Source organism: Nerophis ophidion, linkage group LG08, assembly GCF_033978795.1.
Source record: "Nerophis ophidion isolate RoL-2023_Sa linkage group LG08, RoL_Noph_v1.0, whole genome shotgun sequence".
In the NCBI taxonomy this organism is placed as follows: Eukaryota; Metazoa; Chordata; class Actinopteri; order Syngnathiformes; family Syngnathidae; genus Nerophis; species Nerophis ophidion.
In genome coordinates this window covers 3,245,979-3,269,930 of record NC_084618.1, presented here as the reverse complement: position 1 = coordinate 3,269,930, position 23,952 = coordinate 3,245,979, and the positions used below count along the sequence as shown (strand labels likewise).

At 41.5% G+C, this 23,952-nt stretch overlaps 1 protein-coding gene across 1 annotated transcript in view; it reads right to left on the bottom strand.

The window, feature by feature from the left end:
• Window positions 1-23,952, bottom strand: part of LOC133557199 (melanopsin-A-like) — a 109,309-nt gene that overhangs the window by 12,617 nt on the left and 72,740 nt on the right. The window contains exons 5-9 of the mRNA XM_061907487.1: window positions 20,419-20,590; window positions 20,174-20,335; window positions 16,029-16,136; window positions 15,795-15,966; window positions 15,574-15,678 (exon numbers count right to left, since the gene is read on the bottom strand). Coding sequence (XP_061763471.1) covers window positions 15,574-15,678; window positions 15,795-15,966; window positions 16,029-16,136; window positions 20,174-20,335; window positions 20,419-20,590 — 719 coding nt within the window. The remainder of the gene's footprint in view (window positions 1-15,573; window positions 15,679-15,794; window positions 15,967-16,028; window positions 16,137-20,173; window positions 20,336-20,418; window positions 20,591-23,952) is intronic.

Genomic DNA, 23,952 nt, shown 5'->3' with positions numbered 1-23,952 from the left:
TGCATCATCTCTAACACACAATGGGGGTGAAGGAAAAATACCGGGGCTCAAAAGCCGCATTTTTTGGGGAAAAACATTTTTTTTTTAGATATATTGGCCGCCATAAGCCACAGGTGTACACATTGAGCATGGTCTCATCGTTCTCCTCCGCCTCCTCTTCAGGGACCGTGGCTGTTTCCTTTTCCAATTACCCGGTCTATTGTCTTTGGCTAGGAGCCTGCGTCTTGTGCATTTTGTCAGGTTTTCTCCATGACGAGAGTGAGTCCATAACAGGCTAAATGGCCGACTGAATGATTGAGTGGGTGTGTTTGTGAACAATTACATTAGTCTGATGTGGTGAGGCTACATTTATTGGCGGCGTGAGAAGGAAAAGCCGCATTTTTGGGGAAAGAATATTTTTTTTGATATATTGGCCGCTTAAGTCTATAAGCTACAGGTGTACACATTGAACATGGTCTGGTATTTCTCCTCCGCTTCCTGTGCGGGGACCGCGGCTGTTTCCTTTTTCAAATGCTTGGTCAATTGTCTTTGGCTAGAAGCCTGCGTCTTGTGCATTTTTGTCACGTTTTCTCCATGACGATAGTGAGTCCATAACGGGCTAAATGGCCGACTGAATGATTATGTGAGTGCGTCTGTGAACAATTACATTAGTCTGTTGTGGTGAGGCTACATTTATTGGCGGCGTGTGAACCCCGCGAAAAATCCACCAATTAAAGAAAGTTGCATCAAAATAGGCCCCACAATTGCATCATCTCTAAAACACAATACTGTGGCTCAAAAGCCGCATTTATGGGGGAAAAAATATATTTTTTAGATGCATTGGCCGCTCAAGTCTATAAGTCACAGGTGTACACATTGAGCATGGTCTCGTCTGTCTCCCCCACCTCCCCTGCGGGGACCGCGGCTGTTTCCTTTTCCAATAGCCCGGTCTATTGTCTTTGGCTAGGAGCCTCCATCTTGTGCATTTTGTCATGTTTTCTCCATGACGAGAGTGAGTCCATAACAGGCTAAATGGCCGACTGAATGATTGTGTGAGTGTGTTTGTGAACAATTAATTGGTCTGATGTGGTGAGGCTACATTTATTGGCGGCGTGAGAAGGAAAAGCCGCATTTTTGGGGAAAGAATATTTTTTTTGATATATTGGCCGCTCAAGTCTATAAGCTACAGGTGTACACATTGAACATGGTCTGGTATTTCTCCTCCGCTTCCTGTGCGGGTACCGCGGTTGTTTCCTTTTTCAAATGCTTGGTCAATCGTCTTTGGCTAGAAGCCTGCGTCTTGTGCATTTTGTCACGTTTTCTCCATGACGAGAGTGAGTCCATAACGGGCTAAATGGCCGACTGAATGATTGTGTGAGTGTGTTTGTGAACAATTACGTAGGTCGGATGTGGTGAGGCTACATTTATTGGCGGCGTGAGTACCTCGTGAACTCGTGAAAAATCCACCAATTAAACAAAGTTGCATCAAAATAGGCTCCAAATTTTGCATCATCTCTAACACACAATGGGGGTAAAGGAAAAATACCGGGGCTCAAAAGCCGCATTTTTTGGTAGAAAACTATTTTTTTTAGATATATTGGCCGCTATAAGCCACAGGTGTACACATTGAGCATGGTCTCATCGTTCTCCTCTGCCTCCTCTTCAGGGACCGTGGCTGTTTCCTTTTCCAATTACCCGGTCTATTGTCTTTGGCTAGGAGCCTGCGTCTTGTGCATTTTGTCATGTTTTCTCCATGACGAGAGTGAGTCCATAACGGGCTAAATGGCCGACTGAATGATTGTGTGAGTGTGTTTGTGAACAATTACATTAGTCTGTTGTGGTGAGGCTATATATATTGGCGGCGTGTGAACCCCGGGAAAAATCCACCAATCAAAATAGGCCCCACAATTGCATCATCTCTAAAACACAATGGGGGTGATCCTTTAAAAAAAAAAAAACACAATACTGTGGCTCAAAAGCCGCATTTATGGGGGGAAAAATATATTTTTTGAATGCATTGGCCGCTCAAGTCTATAAGTCACAGGTGTACACATTGAGCATGGTCTCGTCTGTCCTCCCCACCTCCCCTGCGGGGACCGCGGCTGTTTCCTTTTCCAATAGCCCGGTCAATTGTCTTTGGCTAGGAGCCTCCGTCTTGTGCATTTTGTCAGGTTTTCTCCATGACGAGAGTGAGTCCATAACAGGCTAAATGGCCGACTGAATGATTGTGTGAGTGTGTTTGTGAACAATTAATTGGTCTGATGTGGTGAGGCTACTTTTATTGGCGGCGTGAGAAGGAAACGCTGCATTTTTGGGGAAAGAATGTTTTTTTTTATATATTGGCCACTCAAGTCTATAAGCTACAGGTGTACACATTGAACATGGTCTGGTATTTCTCCTCCGCTTCCTGTGCGGGTACCGCGGCTGTTTCCTTTTTCAAATGCTTGGTCAATCGTCTTTGGCTAGAAGCCTGCGTCTTGTGCATTTTGTCACGTTTTCTCCATGACGAGAGTGAGTCCATAACGGGCTAAATGGCCGACTGAATGATTGTGTGAGTGCGTTTGTGAACAATTACGTAGGTCGGATGTGGTGAGGCTACATTTATTGGCGGCGTGTGTAGCTCGTGAACCCGTGAAAAATCCACCAATTAAACAAAGTTGCATCAAAATAGGCTCCAAATTTGCATCATCTCTAACACACAATGGGGGTGAAGGAAAAATACCGGGGCTCAAAAGCCGCATTTTTTGGTAGAAAACAATTTTTTTTAGATATATTGGCCGCTATAAGCCACAGGTGTACACATTGAGCATGGTCTCATCGTTCTCCTCCGCCTCCTCTTCAGGGACCGTGGCTGTTTCCTTTTCCAATTGTCTTTGGCTAGGAGCCTCCATCTTGTGCATTTTGTCAGGTTTTCTCCATGACGAGAGTGAGTCCATAACAGGCTAAATGGCCGACTGAATGATTGAGTGAGTGTGTTTGTGAACAATTACATTAGTCTGTTGTGGTGAGGCTATATATATTGGCGGCGTGTGAACCCCGGGAAAAATCCACCAGTTAAAGAAAGTTGCATCAAAATAGGCCCCACAATTGCATCATCTCTAAAACACAATGGGGGTGATCCTTTAAAAAAAAAAAAAATATTGTGGCTCAAAAGCCGCATTTATGGGGGAAAAAATATATTTTTTAGATGCATTGGCCGCTCAAGTCTATAAGTCACAGGTGTACACATTGAGCATGGTCTCGCCTGTCTTCCCCACCTCCCCTGCGGGGACCGTGGCTGTTTCCTTTTCCAATAGCCCGGTCTATTGTCTTTGGCTAGGAGCCTCCATCTTGTGCATTTTGTCAGGTTTTCTCCATGACGAGAGTGAGTCCATAACAGGCTAAATGGCCGACTGAATGATTGTGTGAGTTTGTTTGTGAACAATTAATTGGTCTGATGTGGTGAGGCTACATTTATTGGCGGCGTGAGAAGGAAAAGCCGCATTTTTGGGGAAAGAATATTTTTTTTGATATATTGGCCGCTCAAGTCTATAAGTTACAGGTGTACACATTGAGCATGGTCTGGTATTTCTCCTCCGCTTCCTGTGCGGGTACCGCGGCTGTTTCCTTTTTCAAATGCTTGGTCAATCGTCTTTGGCTAGAAGCCTGCGTCTTGTGCATTTTGTCACGTTTTCTCCATGACGAGAGTGAGTCCATAACGGGCTAAATGGCCGACTGAATGATTGTGTGAGTGTGTTTGTGAACAATTACGTAGGTCGGATGTGGTGAGGCTACATTTATTGGCGGCGTGTGTAGCTCGTGAACTCGTGAAAAATCCACCAATTAAACAAAGTTGCATCAAAATAGGCTCCAAATTTTGCATCATCTCTAACACACAATGGGGGTGAAGGAAAAATACCGGGGCTCAAAAGCCGCATTTTTTGGTAGAAAACTATTTTTTTTAGATATATTGGCCGCTATAAGCCACAGGTGTACACATTGAGCATGGTCTCATCGTTCTCCTCTGCCTCCTCTTCAGGGACCGTGGCTGTATCCTTTTCCAATTGTCTTTGGCTAGGAGCCTCCATCTTGTGCATTTTGTCAGGTTTTCTCCATGACGAGAGTGAGTCCATAACGGGCTAAATGGCCGACTGAATGATTGTGTGAGTGCGTCTGTGAACAATTACATTAGTCTGTTGTGGTGAGGCTATATATATTGGCGGCGTGTGAACCCCGGGAAAAATCCACCAATTAAACAAAGTTGCATCAAAATAGGCCCCACAATTGCATCATCTCTAAAACACAATACTGTGGCTCAAAAGCCGCATTTATGGGGGAAAAAATATATTTTTTAGATGCATTGGCCGCTCAAGTCTATAAGTCACAGGTGTACACATTGAGCATGGTCTCGTCTGTCTCCCCCACCTCCCCTGCGGGGACCGCGGCTGTTTCCTTTTCCAATAGCCCGGTCAATTGTCTTTGGCTAGGAGCCTCCATCTTGTGCATTTTGTCAGGTTTTCTCCATGACGAGAGTGAGTCCATAACAGGCTAAATGGCCGACTGAATGATTGTGTGAGTTTGTTTGTGAACAATTAATTGGTCTGATGTGGTGAGGCTACATTTATTGGCGGCGTGAGAAGGAAAAGCCGCATTTTTGGGGAAAGAATATTTTTTTTGATATATTGGCCGCTCAAGTCTATAAGTTACAGGTGTACACATTGAACATGGTCTGGTATTTCTCCTCCGCTTCCTGTGCGGGTACCGCGGCTGTTTCCTTTTTCAAATGCTTGGTCATTGTCTTTGGCTAGAAGTCTGCGTCTTGTGCATTTTGTCACGTTTTCTCTATGACGATAGTGAGTCCATAACGGGCTAAATGGCCGACTGAATGATTGTGTGAGTGCGTTTGTGAACAATTACGTAGGTCGGATGTGGTGAGGCTACATTTATTGGCGGCGTGTGTAGCTCGTGAACCTGTGAAAAATCCACCAATTAAACAAAGTTGCATCAAAATAGGCTCCAAATTTGCATCATCTCTAACACACAATGGGGGTGAAGGAAAAATACCGGGGCTCAAAAGCCGCATTTTTTGTGGAAAAACATTTTTTTTTAGATATATTGGCCGCTATAAGCCACAGGTGTACACATTGAGCATGGTCTCATCGTTCTCCTCCGCCTCCTCTTCAGGGACCGTGGCTGTTTCCTTTTCCAATTACCCGGTCTATTGTCTTTGGCTAGGAGCCTGCGTCTTGTGCATTTTGTCATGTTTTCTCCATGACGAGAGTGAGTCCATAACGGGCTAAATGGCCGACTGAATGATTGTGTGAGTGTGTCTGTGAACAATTACATTAGTCTGTTGTGGTGAGGCTATATATATTGGCGGCGTGTGAACCCCGGGAAAAATCCACCAATCAAAATAGGCCCCACAATTGCATCATCTCTAAAACACAATGGGGGTGATCCTTTAAAAAAAATAAAAAAATACTGTGGCTCAAAAGCCGCATTTATGGGGGAAAAAATATATTTTTTAGATGCATTGGCCGCTCAAGTCTATAAGTCACAGGTGTACACATTGAGCATGGTCTCGTCTGTCTCCCCCACCTCCCCTGCGGGGACCGTGGCTGTTTCCTTTTCCAATAGCCCGGTCTATTGTCTTTGGCTAGGAGCCTCCGTCTTGTGCATTTTGTCAGGTTTTCTCCATGACGAGAGTGAGTCCATAAACGGGCTAAATGGCCGACTGAATGATTGTGTGAGGGTGTTTGTGAACAATTAATTGGTCTGATGTGGTGAGGCTACATTTATTGGCGGCGTGAGAAGGAAAATCCGCATTTTTGGGGAAAGAATATTTTTTTTGATATATTGGCCACTCAAGTCTATAAGCTACAGGTGTACACATTGAGCATGGTCTCGTATTTCTCCTCCGCCTCCTCTTCGGGGACCGCGGCTGTTTCCTTTTTCAAATGCTTGGTCAATTGTCTTTGGCTAGAAGCCTGCGTCTTGTGCATTTTGTCACGTTTTCTCCATGACGATAGTGAGTCCATAACGGGCTAAATGGCCGACTGAATGATTGTGTGAGTGTGTTTGTGAACAATTACGTAGGTCGGATGTGGTGAGGCTACATTTATTGGCGGCGTGTGTAGCTCGTGAACCCGTGAAAAATCCACCAATTAAACAAAGTTGCATCAAAATAGGCTCCAAATTTGCATCATCTCTAACACACAATGGGGGTGAAGGAAAAATACCGGGGCTCAAAAGCCGCATTTTTTGGGGAAAAACATTTTTTTTTTAGATATATTGGCCGCCATAAGCCACAGGTGTACACATTGAGCATGGTCTCATCGTTCTCCTCCGCCTCCTCTTCAGGGACCGTGGCTGTTTCCTTTTCCAATTACCCGGTCTATTGTCTTTGGCTAGGAGCCTGCGTCTTGTGCATTTTGTCAGGTTTTCTCCATGACGAGAGTGAGTCCATAACGGGCTAAATGGCCGACTGAATGATTGTGTGAGTGCGTCTGTGAACAATTACATTAGTCTGTTGTGGTGAGGCTATATATATTGGCGGCGTGTGAACCCCGGGAAAAATCCACCAATTAAACAAAGTTGCATCAAAATAGGCCCCACAATTGCATCATCTCTAAAACACAATACTGTGGCTCAAAAGCCGCATTTATGGGGGGAAAAATATATTTTTTGAATGCATTGGCCGCTCAAGTCTATAAGTCACAGGTGTACACATTGAGCATGGTCTCGTCTGTCTTCCCCACCTCCCCTGCGGGGACCGCGGCTGTTTCCTTTTCCAATAGCCCGGTCAATTGTCTTTGGCTAGGAGCCTCCATCTTGTGCATTTTGTCATGTTTTCTTCATGACGAGAGTGAGTCCATAACGGGCTAAATGGCCGACTGAATGATTGTGTGAGTGTGTTTGTGAACAATTAATTGGTCTGATGTGGTGAGGCTACATTTATTGGCGGCGTGAGAAGGAAAAGCCGCATTTTTGGGGAAAGAATATTTTTTTTGATATATTGGCCGCTCAAGTCTATAAGCTACAGGTGTACACATTTAGCATGGTCTGGTATTTCTCCTCCGCCTCCTCTTCGGGGACCGCGGCTGTTTCCTTTTTCAAATGCTTGGTCAATCGTCTTTGGCTAGAAGCCTGCGTCTTCTGCATTTTGTCATGTTTTCTCCATGACGATAGTGAGTCCATAACGGGCTAAATGGCCGACTGAATGATTGTGTGAGTGCGTTTGTGAACAATTACGTAGGTCGGCGTGTGTAGCTCGTGAACCCGTGAAAAATCCACCAATTAAACAAAGTTGCATCAAAATAGGCTCCAAATTTGCATCATCTCTAACACACAATGGGGGTATTGCTTTTTAAAATAAAAATACTGTGGCTCAAAAGCAGCATTTACGGGGATTTTTTTTATTTTATTTATTTTTTTATAAATATTGGCCGTTCAAGTCTATAAGCCACAGGTGTACACATTGAGCATGGTCTCGTCTTTCTCCTCCACATCCTCTGCGGTGACCGCGGCTGTTTCGTATTCCAATTGCCCGGTCAATCGTCTTTGGCTAGGAGCCTGCGTCTTGTGCATTTTGTCAGGTTTTCTCCATGACGATAGTGAGTCCATAACGGGCTAAATGGCTTCAACCTTAAAAGGTTACATGTTTAATATATTGGTAATTAGGCTAATCAATTTTGATGTATTATTATTATTGACTTTGTTTCATTTTATTTTTTAATTAACAATTGGTTTTAAGTCAGTCAATAAATTAATACAGTTTAAATAAGGATTGTTTTTTAATTTCAGGCAAATTGATGCATTTTTAATATATTCTGTAACAGACCAAAAACAATGGTAATAAATAGAGATGTCCGATAATGGCTTTTTTTACCGATGTCTGATATTCCGATATTGTCCAACTCTTAATTACCGATTCCGATATCAACCGATACCGATATATACAGTTGTGGAATGAACACATTATTCTGCCTAATTTTGTTGTGATGCCCCGCTGGGTGCATTAAACAATGTAACAAGGTTTTACAAAATAAATCAACTCAAGTTATGGAAAAAAGTGCCAACATGGCACTGCCATATTTGTTATTGAAGTCACAAAGTCCATTTTTTTTTTTGACATGCCTCAAAACAGCAGCTTGGAATTTGGGACATGCTCTCCCTGAGAGAGCATGAGGAGGTTGAGGTGGGTGGGGGCGGCGGGGTAGAGGGTAGCGGGGTTGTATATTGTAGCGTTCAGGGAGAGTTAGTGCTGCAAGGGATTCTGGGTATTTGCTCTGTTTGGTTTATGTTGTGTTACGGTGCGGATGTTCTCCCGAAATGTGTTTGTCATTCTTGTTTGGTGTGGGTTCACAGTGTGGCGCATATTTGTAACAGTGTTAAAGTTGTTTATACAGCCACCCTCAGTGTGACCTGTATGGCTGTTGACCAAGTATGCTTTGCATTCACTTGTGTGTGTGAAAAGGCGTAGATATTATGAGATTTGGCCGGCACGCAAAGGCAGTGACTTTAAAGGGGAACATTATCAGCAGACCTATGTAAGCGTCAATATATACCTTGATGGTGCAGAAAAAAGACCATATATTTTTTTAACCGATTTCTGAACTCTAAATGGGTGAATTTTGGTGAATTAAACGCCTTTCTGTTTATCGCTCTTTTTGCGAGGATGTCAGAACGTGGCGTCTCCGAGGTAATACAGCCGCCATTTTCAACACATTGCAAACATTGGGGTTCAGCTCTGTTATTTTCCGTTTTTTCAACAATTTTTTGGAACTTTGGAGACATCATGCCTCGTCGGTGTGTTGTCGGAGGGTGTAACAACACTAACAGGGAGGGATTCAAGTTGCACCACTGGCCCCAAGATGCCAAAATGTCTGCCGCCAGACCCCCATTGAATGTGCGGGAGTGTCTCCACATTTTACCGACGATGACAGACATGGCACAGAGATGTATGGATAACCTGCAGATGCATTTGCAACGATAAAGTCAACAAAATCACAAAGGTGAGTTTTGTTGATGTTGACTTATGTGCTAATCAGACATATTTGGTCGCGGCGTGACTGCCAACTAAGCGATGCTAACATGCTACGCTAATCGACGCTAACATGCTATTTACCGGCGGTGCTAAAGCAGACATGGCACAGAGATGTATGGATAACCTGCAGATGCATTTGCAACTATAAAGTCAACGAATTCACTAAGGTGAGTTTTGTTGATGTTGACTGCCAGCTAATCGATGCTAACATGCTACGCTAATCGATGTTAACATGCTATTTACTGTCGGTGCTAAAGCAGACATGGCACAGAGATGTATGGATAACCTGCAGATGCATTTGCAACTATATTACGTTTACTTCCACCCACATTTAATGCGAAAAAAACACTTAACAATCGATGGATTTAAGTTGCTCCAGTGTCACGAGATGCCAAAGTCCTGATCGTTTGGTCCGCACATTTTACCGGCGATGCTAACGCAGCTATTCGGCCATGCTATGGCTATGAATAGCGTCAATAGCTGTTCGCTCAATAGCTTCAGTTTCTTCTTCAATACTTTCATACTCCAACCATCCGTTTCAATACATGCGTAATCTGTTGAATCGCTTAAATCGCTGAAATCAGAGTCTGAATCTGAGCTAATGTCACTATATCTTGCTGTGGTATTCCCATTGTTTGTTTACATTGGCAGCACTGTGTGACGTCACAGGGAAATGGATAGTCGCATCGCAAATAGCGAAAATCAAGCACTTTAAAGCTTTTTTTAGGGATATTCCGGGACCGGTAAAATTTTGAAAAAAAATTCAAAAAATACAACAAGCCACTGGGAACTGATTTTTATTGTTTTTAACCCTTTTGAAATTGTGATAATGTTCCCCTTTAAGGTTTATTGGCGCTCTGTTCCCCCTTACGTCCGTGTACCACTCCATACACCAGCGTTTTAAAAAGTCATTCATTTTACTTTTTTAAAACCGATACCGATAATTTCCAATATTACATTTTGAAGCATTTATCGGGCGATAATATTGGCAGCATGATATTATCGCACATATCTAGTAATAATGTAATAATTTGTTGTGGTCCATATATATTTTTTTTGTTTTCTTCAAAGTTAACAAGGACGCAATATTAATGCAGAGGTGTACTATTAACAATTGTATAGACAAAGGATACTTTTTATAGTCGCGGCAGAATGTTCTCTTCTTTTTAGGCGGCCATTGCAAAATATGAATGAGATGCATTTAGAAGTAGCAACTGGCAACTTAAAAATTGTAATTCAAAGGCAGCCTTTTCATAAAACAAGCTACATCGGGAGGTTGCCTACAGCCACAGCTGTTACTGTTTTTTTGACCGAGAGCCAATTTTGTAGACGGCACACTTGGCGACTATAAGAGACCTAATGGAGTTGATTGGAGCTTTTATGGTATGTAAACATGTCTTCCCCTTCAGAACAACATTAGAGGTCAAAGGTCAGAGACGCTGGACGACATTATAGGTCCGAGGTCAGCGACTTAGAAAAACTTTCCTTCATCCTCAAGTCTGCGTATTGGCTTGCAACTCGCCATGCAAACTGTGGATTAAGTCTGAAACTCCCAGATTACTGGATTAGTCTTTGGACACTGTAATGGAGTCCTCAGGGGACTGTGTGTGTGTGTGTGCGTGTGTGTGTGTGTGTGTGTGTGTGTTGCATGTGTTCTTTTAAGATGATTACATAGAGACGGAAATGCTCCATATAACCGCTGATGTCACACATAAAATCACGCGCCCTTTCCCGATGGCCTGATAGCTCTTTGAATATAAATGTCCAAGAACTGCGGAGAAAACAAAAAATGTCACTTAGAGTTCAGCTCAGACGTGTTTCTGTCTTTAAGATTCAAGATAATGGAGTTATAGGCAATGTGTATTTATATATATATATATATATATATATATATATATATATATATATATATATGTATATTGTTTTTCCCACACCTACATATATATATATATATATATATGTATATTGTTTTTCCCACACCTACATATATATATATATATATATATATATATATATATATATATATATATATATATATACACACACACATATATATACATTGTAGATTGTCACTGAAGGCATCAACCCTATGAATGAACACGTGGAGTTATGTACTTCACTAAAAAGGTGAATTAACTGAACATGTTTTATATTCTAGTGTCTTTAAAATAGCCACGCTTTGCTCTGGTTACTGTTTTGCACACTCTTGGCATTCTCTCGATGAGCTTCAAGAGGTAGTCACCTGGGAGGGTTTTCACTTCACATGTGTCATAGTTTTGATGCCTTCAGTGACTATCGACAATGTAAAGAAAACACATTGAAATATATATATATATATGTATGTGTGTGTGTGTGTGTGTGTGTGCGTGTGTATATGTGTGTGTATATAAGTGTGCATATAAATATGTCTATATACTGTACACACGTATATATAATGTATGTATGTGTATACACATAAATGCGTATATATATATGTGTGCGTGTGTGTATATGTGTGTGTATATATGTGTGTATATACATTTATATGTTTATATACTGTATATGTATGTGTGTACACTACATATATATCTATATGTGTGTATATACAGTATATGTGGATATATATTGTATGTGAATGGATGTATATTTATATGCATGTATGTGTGTGTATATATGTATTTATGTATATACATACATTTATTTTAATATATGTATATATATGTGTGTGTTTATATAAGTGTGCATATAAATATGTCTATATACTGTACACACGTATATATACTGTATATATGTGTATATACATAAATGCGTATATATATGTGTGTGTGTGTGTGTGTGTGTGTGTGCGCGCGTGTGTATATATGTGTATATACATTTATATGTTTATATACTGTATATGTATGTGTGTACACTTCATATATATCTATATGTGTGTATATACATACTTATGTGAAGTGAAGTGAAGTGAATTATATTTATATAGCGCTGGATATATATTGTATGTGAATGGATGTATATGTATATGCGTGTATGTGTGTGTATATATGTATTTATGTATATACATGCATTTATTTTAATATATGTATATATATATATGTGTGTGTATATAAGTGTGCATATAAATATGTCTACATACTGTACACACGTATATATACTGTATATATGTGTATATACATAAATGCGTATATATATGTGTGTGTGTGTGTGCGTGTGCGTATATATGTGTGTGTGTATATACATTTATATGTTTGTATACTGTATATGTATGTGTGTACACTACATATATATCTATATGTGTGTATATACATATTTATGTGGATATATATTGTATGTGAATGGATGTATATTTATATGCGTTTATGTGTGTGTATATATGTATTTATGTATATACATGCATTTATTTTAATATATGTATATATATGTGTGTGTATATTAGGGCTGTGAATCTTTGGGTGTCCCACGATTCGATTCAATATCGATTCTTTGGGTCACGATTTGATAATATATCGATTTTTTTCGATTCGATTCTCGATTCAAAAATGATATTTTTCCGATTCCAAACGATTCTGTATTCATTCAATACATAGATTTCAGCAGGATCTACCCCAGTCTGCTGACATGCCAGCAGAGTAGTAGATAAAAAAAAAAAAAGCTTTTATAATTGTAAAGGACAATGTTTTATCAACTGATTGCAATAATGTAAATTTGTTTTAACTATTAATCGAACAAAATATATGACTTATTTCATCTTTGTGAAAACATTGGACACAGTGTGTTGTCCAGCTTATGAGATGCCATGCAAGTGTAAGCCACTGTGACACTATTGTTCTTTTTTATTATTATCATAAATGTCTAATGATAATGTCAGTGAGGGATTTTTAATCACTGCTATGCTGAAATTATAACTAATATTGATACTGTTGTTGATAATATTCATTTTTGTTTCATTACTTTTGGTTTGTTCTGTGTGGTGTTTGTGTCTTCTCTCAATTGCTCTGTTTATTGCAGTTCTGAGTGTTGCTGGGTCAGGTTTGCTTTTGGAATTGGATTGCATTGTTATGGTATTGCTGTGTAGTGGTTTGTTGGATTAATAAAATAAAAATAAAAAATCGATTTTTAAAAAATTAGAATCTATTCTGAATCGCACAACGTATTCGATTCGATTTTTTTCCCACACCCCTAGTGTGCATATATATATATATATATATATATATGTATGTATGTATGTGTGTGTGTGTGTGTGTGTGTGTGTGTGCATATACATACACACATATATGTATATATACTGTATTTATATGTGTGTATATATACATATATATATATATACTGTGTATATATATATATGTGTCTATATAAATATGTATATACATATATATGTACATATATACTGTATGTATGTATATATGTGTGTATGTATATATATATATACGTATGTATGTGTGTTTGTATATATATATATATATATATATATATATATATATATATATATATATATATATGTTTGTGTGTGTATATATATATATATATATATATATGTTTGTGTGTGTATATACATATATAGATATATATTGTATGTATATGAATGTATATTTATATGCGTGTATATATATGTATGTGTGTGTGTGTGTATATATATGTGCATTTATATTTTTATATGTATATATATGTGTGTATGTATACATATATGTTTATACACACATATAAATATGTATATATATATATATATATATACCGTATATGTGTATATACATTAATGTGTATATGTATGTGTGTGTGTATATATATGTTTATATACATATATATACTGTATATATGTGTATATACATATATACTGTATATATATATATGAGTGTGTCTATATCAATATGTATACACATATACATGTACATATATACTTTATGTATGTATATATATGTTTGTGAGTGTATATATATATATACATAATATATATATTATGTATGTGTGTATATATTTATATGTTGATATATGTATGTGTGTATATATGTACTGTATATACAATGACATGAATTATTAAATTACATAAAAAAGAAAATTCCATTAATATAAAGTAAAAAAATATAAAACAATAAATATTAAAATACCTTTCAAATCTAATTTTGATAAAAATTTAAACCAGAAATATGTATGAAATTAAAATGATGTGCGGTGCTGGCAAATAAAACTAACCCCTCTATGAGCCCTGTGATATTCTAATTGGCCCAAAGGGACGTGACCTTCTTAATCACAGAACCTTCTTGTCTCTGCCATCAATTCTTTTTTTTGTTTTTGGGGAAATTTGCAAGGAGCCTGACTTCATTTGGTCAGGAATGTGTACGTCCATTCATTGAGCACGCAGAAAAACCCACGTCAAATCGCATTAACGAGGACATTTTGTTTTCAGAGGATTTTCACAGTTGTATTTATTACTAATACTGCCCGAAGGGGGTAGTAACGTGCTCCTCCTCCATCACGCCTTTCCATTTACTTCAGTAACTTTGTGGATAAACTTGTCAGAGTGATATTAATATTTTTGTCTTTTCTCAGTATTTTTGTGAAGAAGAAACACTGGATTTACTTTTACGTTGAGTTTTTTTCCGATTGCGACATAATTATATTTATTTGTAATCTATAGATTACTGATTAATATATGTATTAATTTGGCTCCTTAAAAAAATTCCGACAGCTGGCACTGTCACATGACTGCATTTCACCAATCAAACGGAGCCTGGTAGTCACATGACCACACCCTAACTGGAAGACCCAGGACACGTTGGGAAGACTATGTCTCCCGGCTGGCCTGGGAACGCCTCGGGATCCCCCGGGAAGAGCTAGACGAAGTGGCTGGGGAGAGGGAAGTCTGGGCTTCCCTGCTTAGGCTGTTGCCCCCGCGACCCGACCTCGGATAAGCGGAAGAAGATGGATGGGATGGATGGAAGTTTGACTCGGCAGTAATTCTAGGCAGGCGCATACTATATACCCGGCGGCAATTCAAGGAAGTACGGTATGTGTGACTGCCATCTACTGGTCACTCTTATCATTACACCATGTACCAAATAAAGTAGCTTCGAGGTCGGTAAGCACAACCCGAATTATTCCTTACATTAGGCGCACCAGGTTATAAGGTGCACTGTCGAGTTTTGAGAAAATGAAAGGATTTTAAGTGCGCCTTATAGTCCGACATCTCTGCGCTGCTGATCAGCCTCCGCTTGGGATGGTTTCCTGCTGGCTCCGCTGTGAACGGGACTCTCGCTGCTGTGTTGGATCCGCTTTGGACTGGACTCTCGCGACTGTGTTGGATCCATTATGGATTGATCTTTCACAGTATCATGTTCTCATATGTTCTCATAGTCATCAGTATCACAGTATCATGTTCTCATAGTCATCATTGTCACCGGCGTCCCACTGGGTGTGAGTTTTCCTTGCCCTTATGTGGGCCTACCGAGGATGTCGTAGTGGTTTGTGCAGCCCTTTGAGACACTAGTGATTTAGGGCTATATAAGTAAACATTGATTGATTGATTGATTACCCAAAAACGCATCTTTCAAATGCTCGTCTCACTTCAAAGTCGTCTGTGGTTTCTGACCGCTCACCTTTAACCTCAGGCTGGGATGGCGCGCAGGGTTGACTTCGTAGGCCAACTGATGGTTCACGAGCGTTCGGAAGGAACCGTCCTCGTCCACGTCGGAGAGGCGGGCCTGCGGTGGAAACACACAAGAGATGGAACCAAGCACAATGAGCGGCTGGTTAAAAGTGTGAGCCAGAGGAGGTGTAGGACGCGGACATACCATAACTAGACATGAGCGGCACTCACGGATTCGCTGTCCGACTGCGAGGAGCGGGCGGGCTTGCTCTGGCGGTTGATCTCTGACTGGCTGGTGACGGTGGAGCGGCGGGTGGACTGGAAGCTGCTGCTGCTGAAGCGGTCCCGGCCTTTGATGCAGAGCAGCGCGCCCAGGTAGGGCACGTACCTGCTGATGGCCGACCTGCGTGCAGATGCCACAGCATTAGGCACGCCTGCGTCCCAAAGAGTTTTCACCGACCCCACCTGTATTTGGGGTGCGTGATGGCGTATATGATGGGGTTGTGGATGGCCGACGCCTTGGCGATCACCGCCGGGACGGAGTGCATGTAGGGCGTCAGCAGGTCGGCGTGCCTAGAAGCAATAGGAGGAAAAAATGAGCAGAAACTGACTTAGTCATGTGACGGAAACACGCAAAAGTGGCGAGCTAACTGTGCTGTTTATGAGCTACAAGCGGGAGGTACGAAACCCCCAAGAATTGATTAACGTGGACCCCGACTTAAAAAAGTTGAAAAACTTATTCGGGTGTTACCGTTTAGTGGTCAATTGTACGGTATATCATCCATCCATCCATTTTCTACCGCTTATTCCCTTTTGGGGTGGCGGGGGGCGCTGGCGCCTCTCTCAGCTACAATCGGGCGGTAGGCGGGGTACACCCTGGACAAGTCGCCACCTCATCGCAGGGCCGAGATCTACAACTGTTTTGTGACCGAGGCCATTGGCTGTTTACGACCTTTTCTTTGAACTGTTTTGTAACCAAAGGCGATGGCTGTTTACGACCCCCTTCCTTTAGAAACAGCTGTTGCCATTTAATCAGTTAAAGTCCAAATAAAAGAGGAGGTGTACACTCTTTCGTCAGAGCGTGGTGGGAGACTGTAGAAGAGTACAGCCCAGATGTTTCTCCTCAATTGAGCCAAATTTAATTCTGTCTCTGTTGGATTCCTTCCTACTTTGTCTGTTCAATAGATGTCATCAGTGTTTGAAACTGACAATTTCCACCCTAGTTCCAGGTGTGTCGATTTAAGATTATGTTAGATCCACTATGGACTGGACTCTCACACTATTATGCTAGATCCACTCGACGTCCATTGCACTAATCGCCCAAACTCTTACATTATTGACTGTTACAAGCGGCCCTCTGATGGCAGCCTTATACAGTATAACTGCCATGTGGCCCTCGATGAAAACCAGTCTGGCATCCCTGTCTTAGTTGTATCTAAACTTAATCGTGCAGTACATTTATTTTTGTCAGAATAAGTGTGTCTAAGTTATCACAAAACTTTGTGTTGCCAAGAGTTCCCGGCGAGAGGACAAAAGCTGTCTTTGATCCTACCAATCAGAAGGCTTGTAAAACTCCACTGTGTAGGATGGGGAGCGACATGAAGGCGTCGGTTTCTTTGATGTATTGTAATTGGAAGATTTTGTCTTAGCCCGAGATCTACAACTGTTTTGTGACCGAGGCCATTGGCTGTTTACGACCTTTTCTTTGGATCGACCTTTTCTTTGAACTGTTTTGTAACCAAAGGCGATGGCTGTTTACGACCCCCTTCCTTTAGAAACAGCTGTTGCCATTTAATCAGTTAAAGTCCAAATAAAAGAGGAGGTGTACACTCTTTCGTCAGAGCGTGGTGGGAGACTAGAAGAGTACAGCCCAGATGTTTCTCCTCAATTGAGCCAAATTTAATTCTGTCTCCGTTGGATTCCTTGCTACTTTGTCTGTTCAATAGATGTCATCAGTGTTTGAAACTGACAATTTCCACCCTAGTTCCAGGTGTGTCGATTTAAGATTATGTTAGATCCACTATGGACTGGACTCTCACACTATTATGCTAGATCCACTCGACGTCCATTGCACTCATCGCCCAAACTCTTATATTAAAGACTGTTACAAGCGGCCCTCTGATGGCTGCCTTATACAGTATAACTGCCATGTGGCCCTCAATGAAAACCAGTTTGGCATCCCTGTCTTAGTTGTATCTAAACTTAATCGTGCAGTACATTTATTTTTGTCAGAATAAGTGTGTCTAAGTTATCACAAAACTTTGTGTTGCCAAGAGTTCCCGGTGAGAGGACAAAAGCTGTCTTTGATCCTACCAATCAGAAGGCTTGTAAAACTCCACTGTGTAGGATGGGGAGCGACATGAAGGCGTCGGTTTCTTTGATGTATTGTAATTGGAAGATTTTGTCTTAGCCCGAGATCTACAACTGTTTTGTGACCGAGGCCATTGGCTGTTTACAACGTTTTCTTTGGATCGACCTTTTCTTTGAACTGTTTTGTAACCAAAGGCGATGGCTGTTTACGACCCCCTTCCTTTAGAAACAGCTGTTGCCATTTAATCAGGGAAAGTCCAAATAAAAGAGGAGGCGTACAATCTTTCGTCAGAACGTTTTGGGAGACTGTAGAAGAGTACAGCCCAGATGTTTCTCCTCAATTGAGCCAAATTTAATTCTGTCTCTGTTGGATTCCTTGCTACTTTGTCTGTTCAATAGATGTCATCAGTGTTTGAAACTGACTATTTCCACCCTAGTTCCAGGTGTGTCGATTTAAGATTATGTTAGATCCACTATGGACTGGACTCTCACACTATTATGCTAGATCCACTCGACGTCCATTGCACTAATCGCCCAAACTCTTACATTATTGACTGTTACAAGCGGCCCTCTGATGGAGGCCTTATACAGTATAACTGCCATGTGGCCCTCAATGAAAACCAGTTTGGCATCCCTGTCTTAGTTGTATCTAAACTTAATCGTGCAGTACATTTATTTTTGTCAGAATAAGTGTGTCTAAGTTATCACAAAACTTTGTGTTGCCAAGAGTTCCCGGCGAGAGGACAAAAGCTGTCTTTGATCCTACCAATCAGAAGGCTTGTAAAACTCCACTGTGTAGGATGGGGAGCGACATGAAGGCATCGGTTTCTTTGATGTATTGTAATTGGAAGATTTTGTCTTAGCCCGAGATCTACAACTGTTTTGTGACCGAGGCCATTGGCTGTTTACAACGTTTTCTTTGGATCGACCTTTTCTTTGAACTGTTTTGTAACCAAAGGCGATGGCTGTTTACGACCCCCTTCCTTTAGAAACAGCTGTTGCCATTTAATCAGGGAAAGTCCAAATAAAAGAGGAGGCGTACAATCTTTCGTCAGAACGTTTTGGGAGACTGTAGAAGAGTACAGCCCAGATGTTTCTCCTCAATTGAGCCAAATTTAATTCTGTCTCTGTTGGATTCCTTGCTACTTTGTCTGTTCAATAGATGTCATCAGTGTTTGAAACTGACTATTTCCACCCTAGTTCCAGGTGTGTCGATTTAAGATTATGTTAGATCCACTATGGACTGGACTCTCACACTATTATGCTAGATCCACTCGACGTCCATTGCACTAATCGCCCAAACTCTTACATTATTGACTGTTACAAGCGGCCCTCTGATGGAGGCCTTATACAGTATAACTGCCATGTGGCCCTCAATGAAAACCAGTTTGGCATCCCTGTCTTAGTTGTATCTAAACTTAATCGTGCAGTACATTTATTTTTGTCAGAATAAGTGTGTCTAAGTTATCACAAAACTTTGTGTTGCCAAGAGTTCCCGGCGAGAGGACAAAAGCTGTCTTTAATCCTACCAATCAAAAGGCTTGTAAAACTCCACTGTGTAGGATGGGGAGCGACATGAAGGCGTCGGTAATTGGAAGATTTTGTCTTAGCCCGAGATCTACAACTGTTTTGTGACCGAGGCCATTGGCTGTTTACAACCTTTTCTTTGGATCGACCTTTTCTTTGAACTGTTTTGTAATCAAAGGCGATGGCTGTTTACGACCCCCTTCCTTTAGAAACAGCTGATGCCATTTAATCAGTTAAAGTCCAAATAAAAGAGGAGGCGTACAATCTTTCGTCAGAACGTTTTGGGAGACTGTAGAAGAGTACAGCCCAGATGTTTCTCCTCAATTGAGCCAAATTTAATTCTGTCTCTGTTGGATTCCTTGCTACCTTGTCTGTTCAATAGATGTCATCAGTGTTTGAAACTGACTATTTCCACCCTAGTTCCAGGTGTGTCGATTTAAGATTATGTTAGATCCACTATGGACTGGACTCTCACACTATTATGCTAGATCCACTCGACGTCCATTGCACCAATCGCCCAGAGGGGGGTCCCCACATCTGGGTTGAGTTTTTTTCTTGACCTGATGTGGGATCTGAGCCGAGGATGTCTTTGTGGCTTGTGCAGCCCTTTGAGACACTCGTGATTTAGAGCTATATAAGTCAACTTCAATTGGTTGATATCTTTTGCTGTGTGAATTGGTGCTAAATAAATAAAACGGAATTCCTGTTTTGGCCAGGGAATTCCGTAGAGCAAGAAGTGGATTAGGGGCCACGTGAGAGGCGACACCACGTACCCGGCGAATGCGGTGAGAGCCGCGCAGGAGTACGGCGCCCAGGAGATGATAAAGAACATGATGACGATCAATGCAATCTTGGCCATCTTCCACTCGCTCTTCATCCTGTGGAACCTCTTAGCAGACTCCCGGGTGCCCCCGCTGTTGATCTTCTCGAAGGCCCTGTCGAGGCAGTTGAGGAGCCGGACGTTCAGAGAGCGCCTCCCGGTGGCGTGCGGTCTACCTTCTGGGGACAGAGCACTCACCGGGTGGTGTGTCGGATGGCCCGGAAGATGCAGCAGTAGCAGAAGACGATGATGGCGAGCGGGATGAAGAAAACGAAGGTGAAGAGCAGCATGGTGTAGGAGCGCACTGAGGGCGTGAAGGTAATGTAGTCCCAGGAACAAGACGTCATCAGACCCTCTGGGACGTAAGCACCTGGAAGACACATTTGTTTAGCGTAGTCCTGTTTCCACAAAGTATTCAATAACCACAAATTCCTGATTAGTGCTCGGTCAAAATCTGGTAACATCTGCGTCCTTATCTATTAACTCCACAAGATGGCAGTATCCGCATTTAAAGTACGATCAGTATACGCTTTAAAATGCCGCTCACATTTAATCAGATTAAAAATAAAAATGCTTCATCTAAACACGCTATACTGAATATTCGGACTCGATCGTAGATAGAAAAACCAAACAGTGGTTTTCTGAAGTGTTCCCGAGCCCCGGTGGTGATATCCTTTACACACTGATGTCGGTTTGTGACGCCTGAGGGATCGAAGGTCACGGGGCATTCAAATTTGGTTAACTTCAATGTATTTTTATTGAAAAATATAGACATTTTTGAAAAATATGTGTTTTGTTAAAGGCCTACTGAAAGCCACTACTAGCGACCACGCAGTCTGATAGTTTATATATCAATGATGAAATATTAACATTGCAACACATGCCAATACGGCCTTTTTAGTTTAATAAATTGCAATTTTAAATTTCGCGCAAAGTATTCTGTTGAAAACGTCGCGATATGATGACGCGTACGCGTGACGTCACGGATTGTAGCGGACATTTTGTTCCAGCCCCGTTCCCAGCTCTACGTCGTTTGCTTTAATCGCATAATTCCACATTATTCTGGACACCTGTGTTGCTGAATCGTTTGCAATTCGTTCAATTAATAATGGAGACGTCAAAGAAGAAAGATGTAGCTGGGAAATGGTGTATTGCAGCCGCATTTAGCAACACAAACACAGCCGGTGTTTCCTTGTTTACATTCCCAAAAGATGACGGTGAAGCTTTACTATGGAACAGAGCGGTCAAGCGAACATGGCTCCCTACCACATGTCAACCGGCAGGTTTCGGTGAGAAAATTGTGGTAATAAGTCGGCTCTCACCGTAGGCAAGAGCGGAGAGCTTGCGTCGTTGCTCGTGCATCTGACAAAGAGTCAGCTGGGGACTCTCTTGCCTCCTCCGACCGGCCGCCCCTGAACGTGGGATGCTTCCACCGTGGAGGAAGGGGAAAAAAAATAATCTCACCCGGCCCCAACAGATGCTTTCGCTTCGCCTCAGCGAGAAACGTGGCTTCCCTCAAAGACACTGGCGGTCACAACACCCGTGGCCACACCCCTCCGACTTTCAGGTACGACTATATAATCTCACTAAAACAGTAGTAACACAATAAGCAGATAAGGGATTTTCCAGAATTATCCTAGTAAATGTGTCTAATAATATCTGAATCGCTCCCACTGCCCTTTTTTTTTTCTTTCTAGTCCTTCACTCTCACTTTCCTCATCCACAAATCTTTCATCCTCGCTCAAATTAATGGGGAAATCGTCACTTTCTCGGTCCGAATCGCTCTTGCTGCTGGTGGCCATGATTGTAAACAATGTGAGTCTGTGAGGAGCTCCACAACCCGTGACATCACGCTCACATTGTCTGCTACTTCCGGTACAGGCAAGGCTTTTTTATTAGCGACCAAAAGTTGCAAACTTTATCGTCGATGTTCTCTACTTAATTCTTTCAGCAAAAATATGGCAATATCGCGAAATTATCAAGTATGACACATAGAATGGACCTGCTATCCCCGTTTAAATGCCAAAGTAGTTGGGAAAGGGCATGTTCACCACTGTGTTACATCACCTTTTCTTTTAACAACACTCAATAAACGTTTGGGAACTGAGGAAACTAATTGTTGAAGCTTTGAAAGTGGAATTCTTTCCCATTCTTGTTTTATGTAGAGGTTCAGTCGTTCAACAGTCCGGGGTCTTGTTGTCGTATTTTACGCTTCATAATGCGCCACACATTTTCCATGGGGGACAGGTCTGAACTGCAGGCGGGCCAGGAAAGTACCCGCACTCTTTTTTGACGAAGCCACGCTGTTGTAACACGTGCTGAATGTGGTTCGGCATTGTCTTGCTGAAATAAGCAGGGGCGTCCATGAAAAAGACGGCGCTTAGATGGCAGCTTTTGTTGTTCCAAAACCTGTATGTACCTTTCAGCATTAATGGTGCCTTCACAGATGTGTAAGTTACCCATGCCTTGGGCACTAATGCACCCCCATACCATCACACATGCTGGCTTTTACACTTTGCGTCGATAACAGTCTGGATGGTACCAGACTGATGGTACCATGAATTGATTAACGTGGACCCCGACTTAAACAAGTTGAAAAACTTATTGGGGTGTTACCATTTAGTGGTCAATTGTACGGAATATGTACTGAACTGTGCAATCTAGTAATAAAAGTATCAATCAATCAATCAATCAATGGTTCGCTTCCCTTTTGGTCCGGATGACAAAATGTCGAATATTCCCTAAGACAATTTGAAATGTGGACTCGTCAGACCACAGAACACTGTTCCACTTTGCATCAGTCCATCTTAGATGATCTCGGGCCCAGAGAAGCCGGCGGCCTTTCTGGATGTTGTTGATAAACGGCTTTTGCTTTGCATAGTAGAGCTTTAACTTGCACTTACAGATGTAGCGACCAACTGTATTTAGTGACAGTGGTTTTCTGAAGTGTTCCTGAGCCCACGTGGTGATATCCTTTAGGGATTGATGTCGGTTTTTGATGCAGTGCTGTCTGAGGGATGGAAGGTCACGGTCATTCAATGTTGGTTTCCGGCCATGCCGTTTACGTGGAGTGATTTCTCCAGATTCTCTGAACCTTTTGATGATATTATGGAGCGTAGATGTTGAAATCCCTAAATTTCTTGCAATTGCACTTTGAGAAACGTTGTTCTTAAACTGTTTGACTATTTGCTCACGCAGTTGTGGACAAAGGGGTGTACCTCGCCCCATCCTTTCTTGTGAAAGACTGGGAAACTGCTTTTATACGCAATCATGGCACCCACCTGTTCCCAATTAGCCTGCACACCTGTGGGATGTTCCAAATAAGTGTTTGATGAGCATTCCTCAACTTTGTCAGTATTTATTGCCACCTTTCCCAACTTCTTTTTCACGTGTTGCTGGCATCAAATTCTACATTTAATGATTATTTGCAAAAACAATTTTTTTTATCAGTTTGAACATCAAATATGTTGTCTTTGTAGCATATTCAACTGAATATGGGTTGAAAATGATTTGCAAATCATTGTATTCTGTTTATATTTACATCTAACACAATTTCCCAACTTATATGGAAACAAAGTCATAAATCAACTTCAAAGTTCTGCTCGACTTTTTAGCGTATTTTTTCCGGAACCCCTTCTTTAATCCGACAGTATTTGCCCCCCCCAGCCCACATTGCAGTTCTCCAGTACTTTTGTAGCAGACCGACACGCTCGACTCGGGGGATCAAAGGGT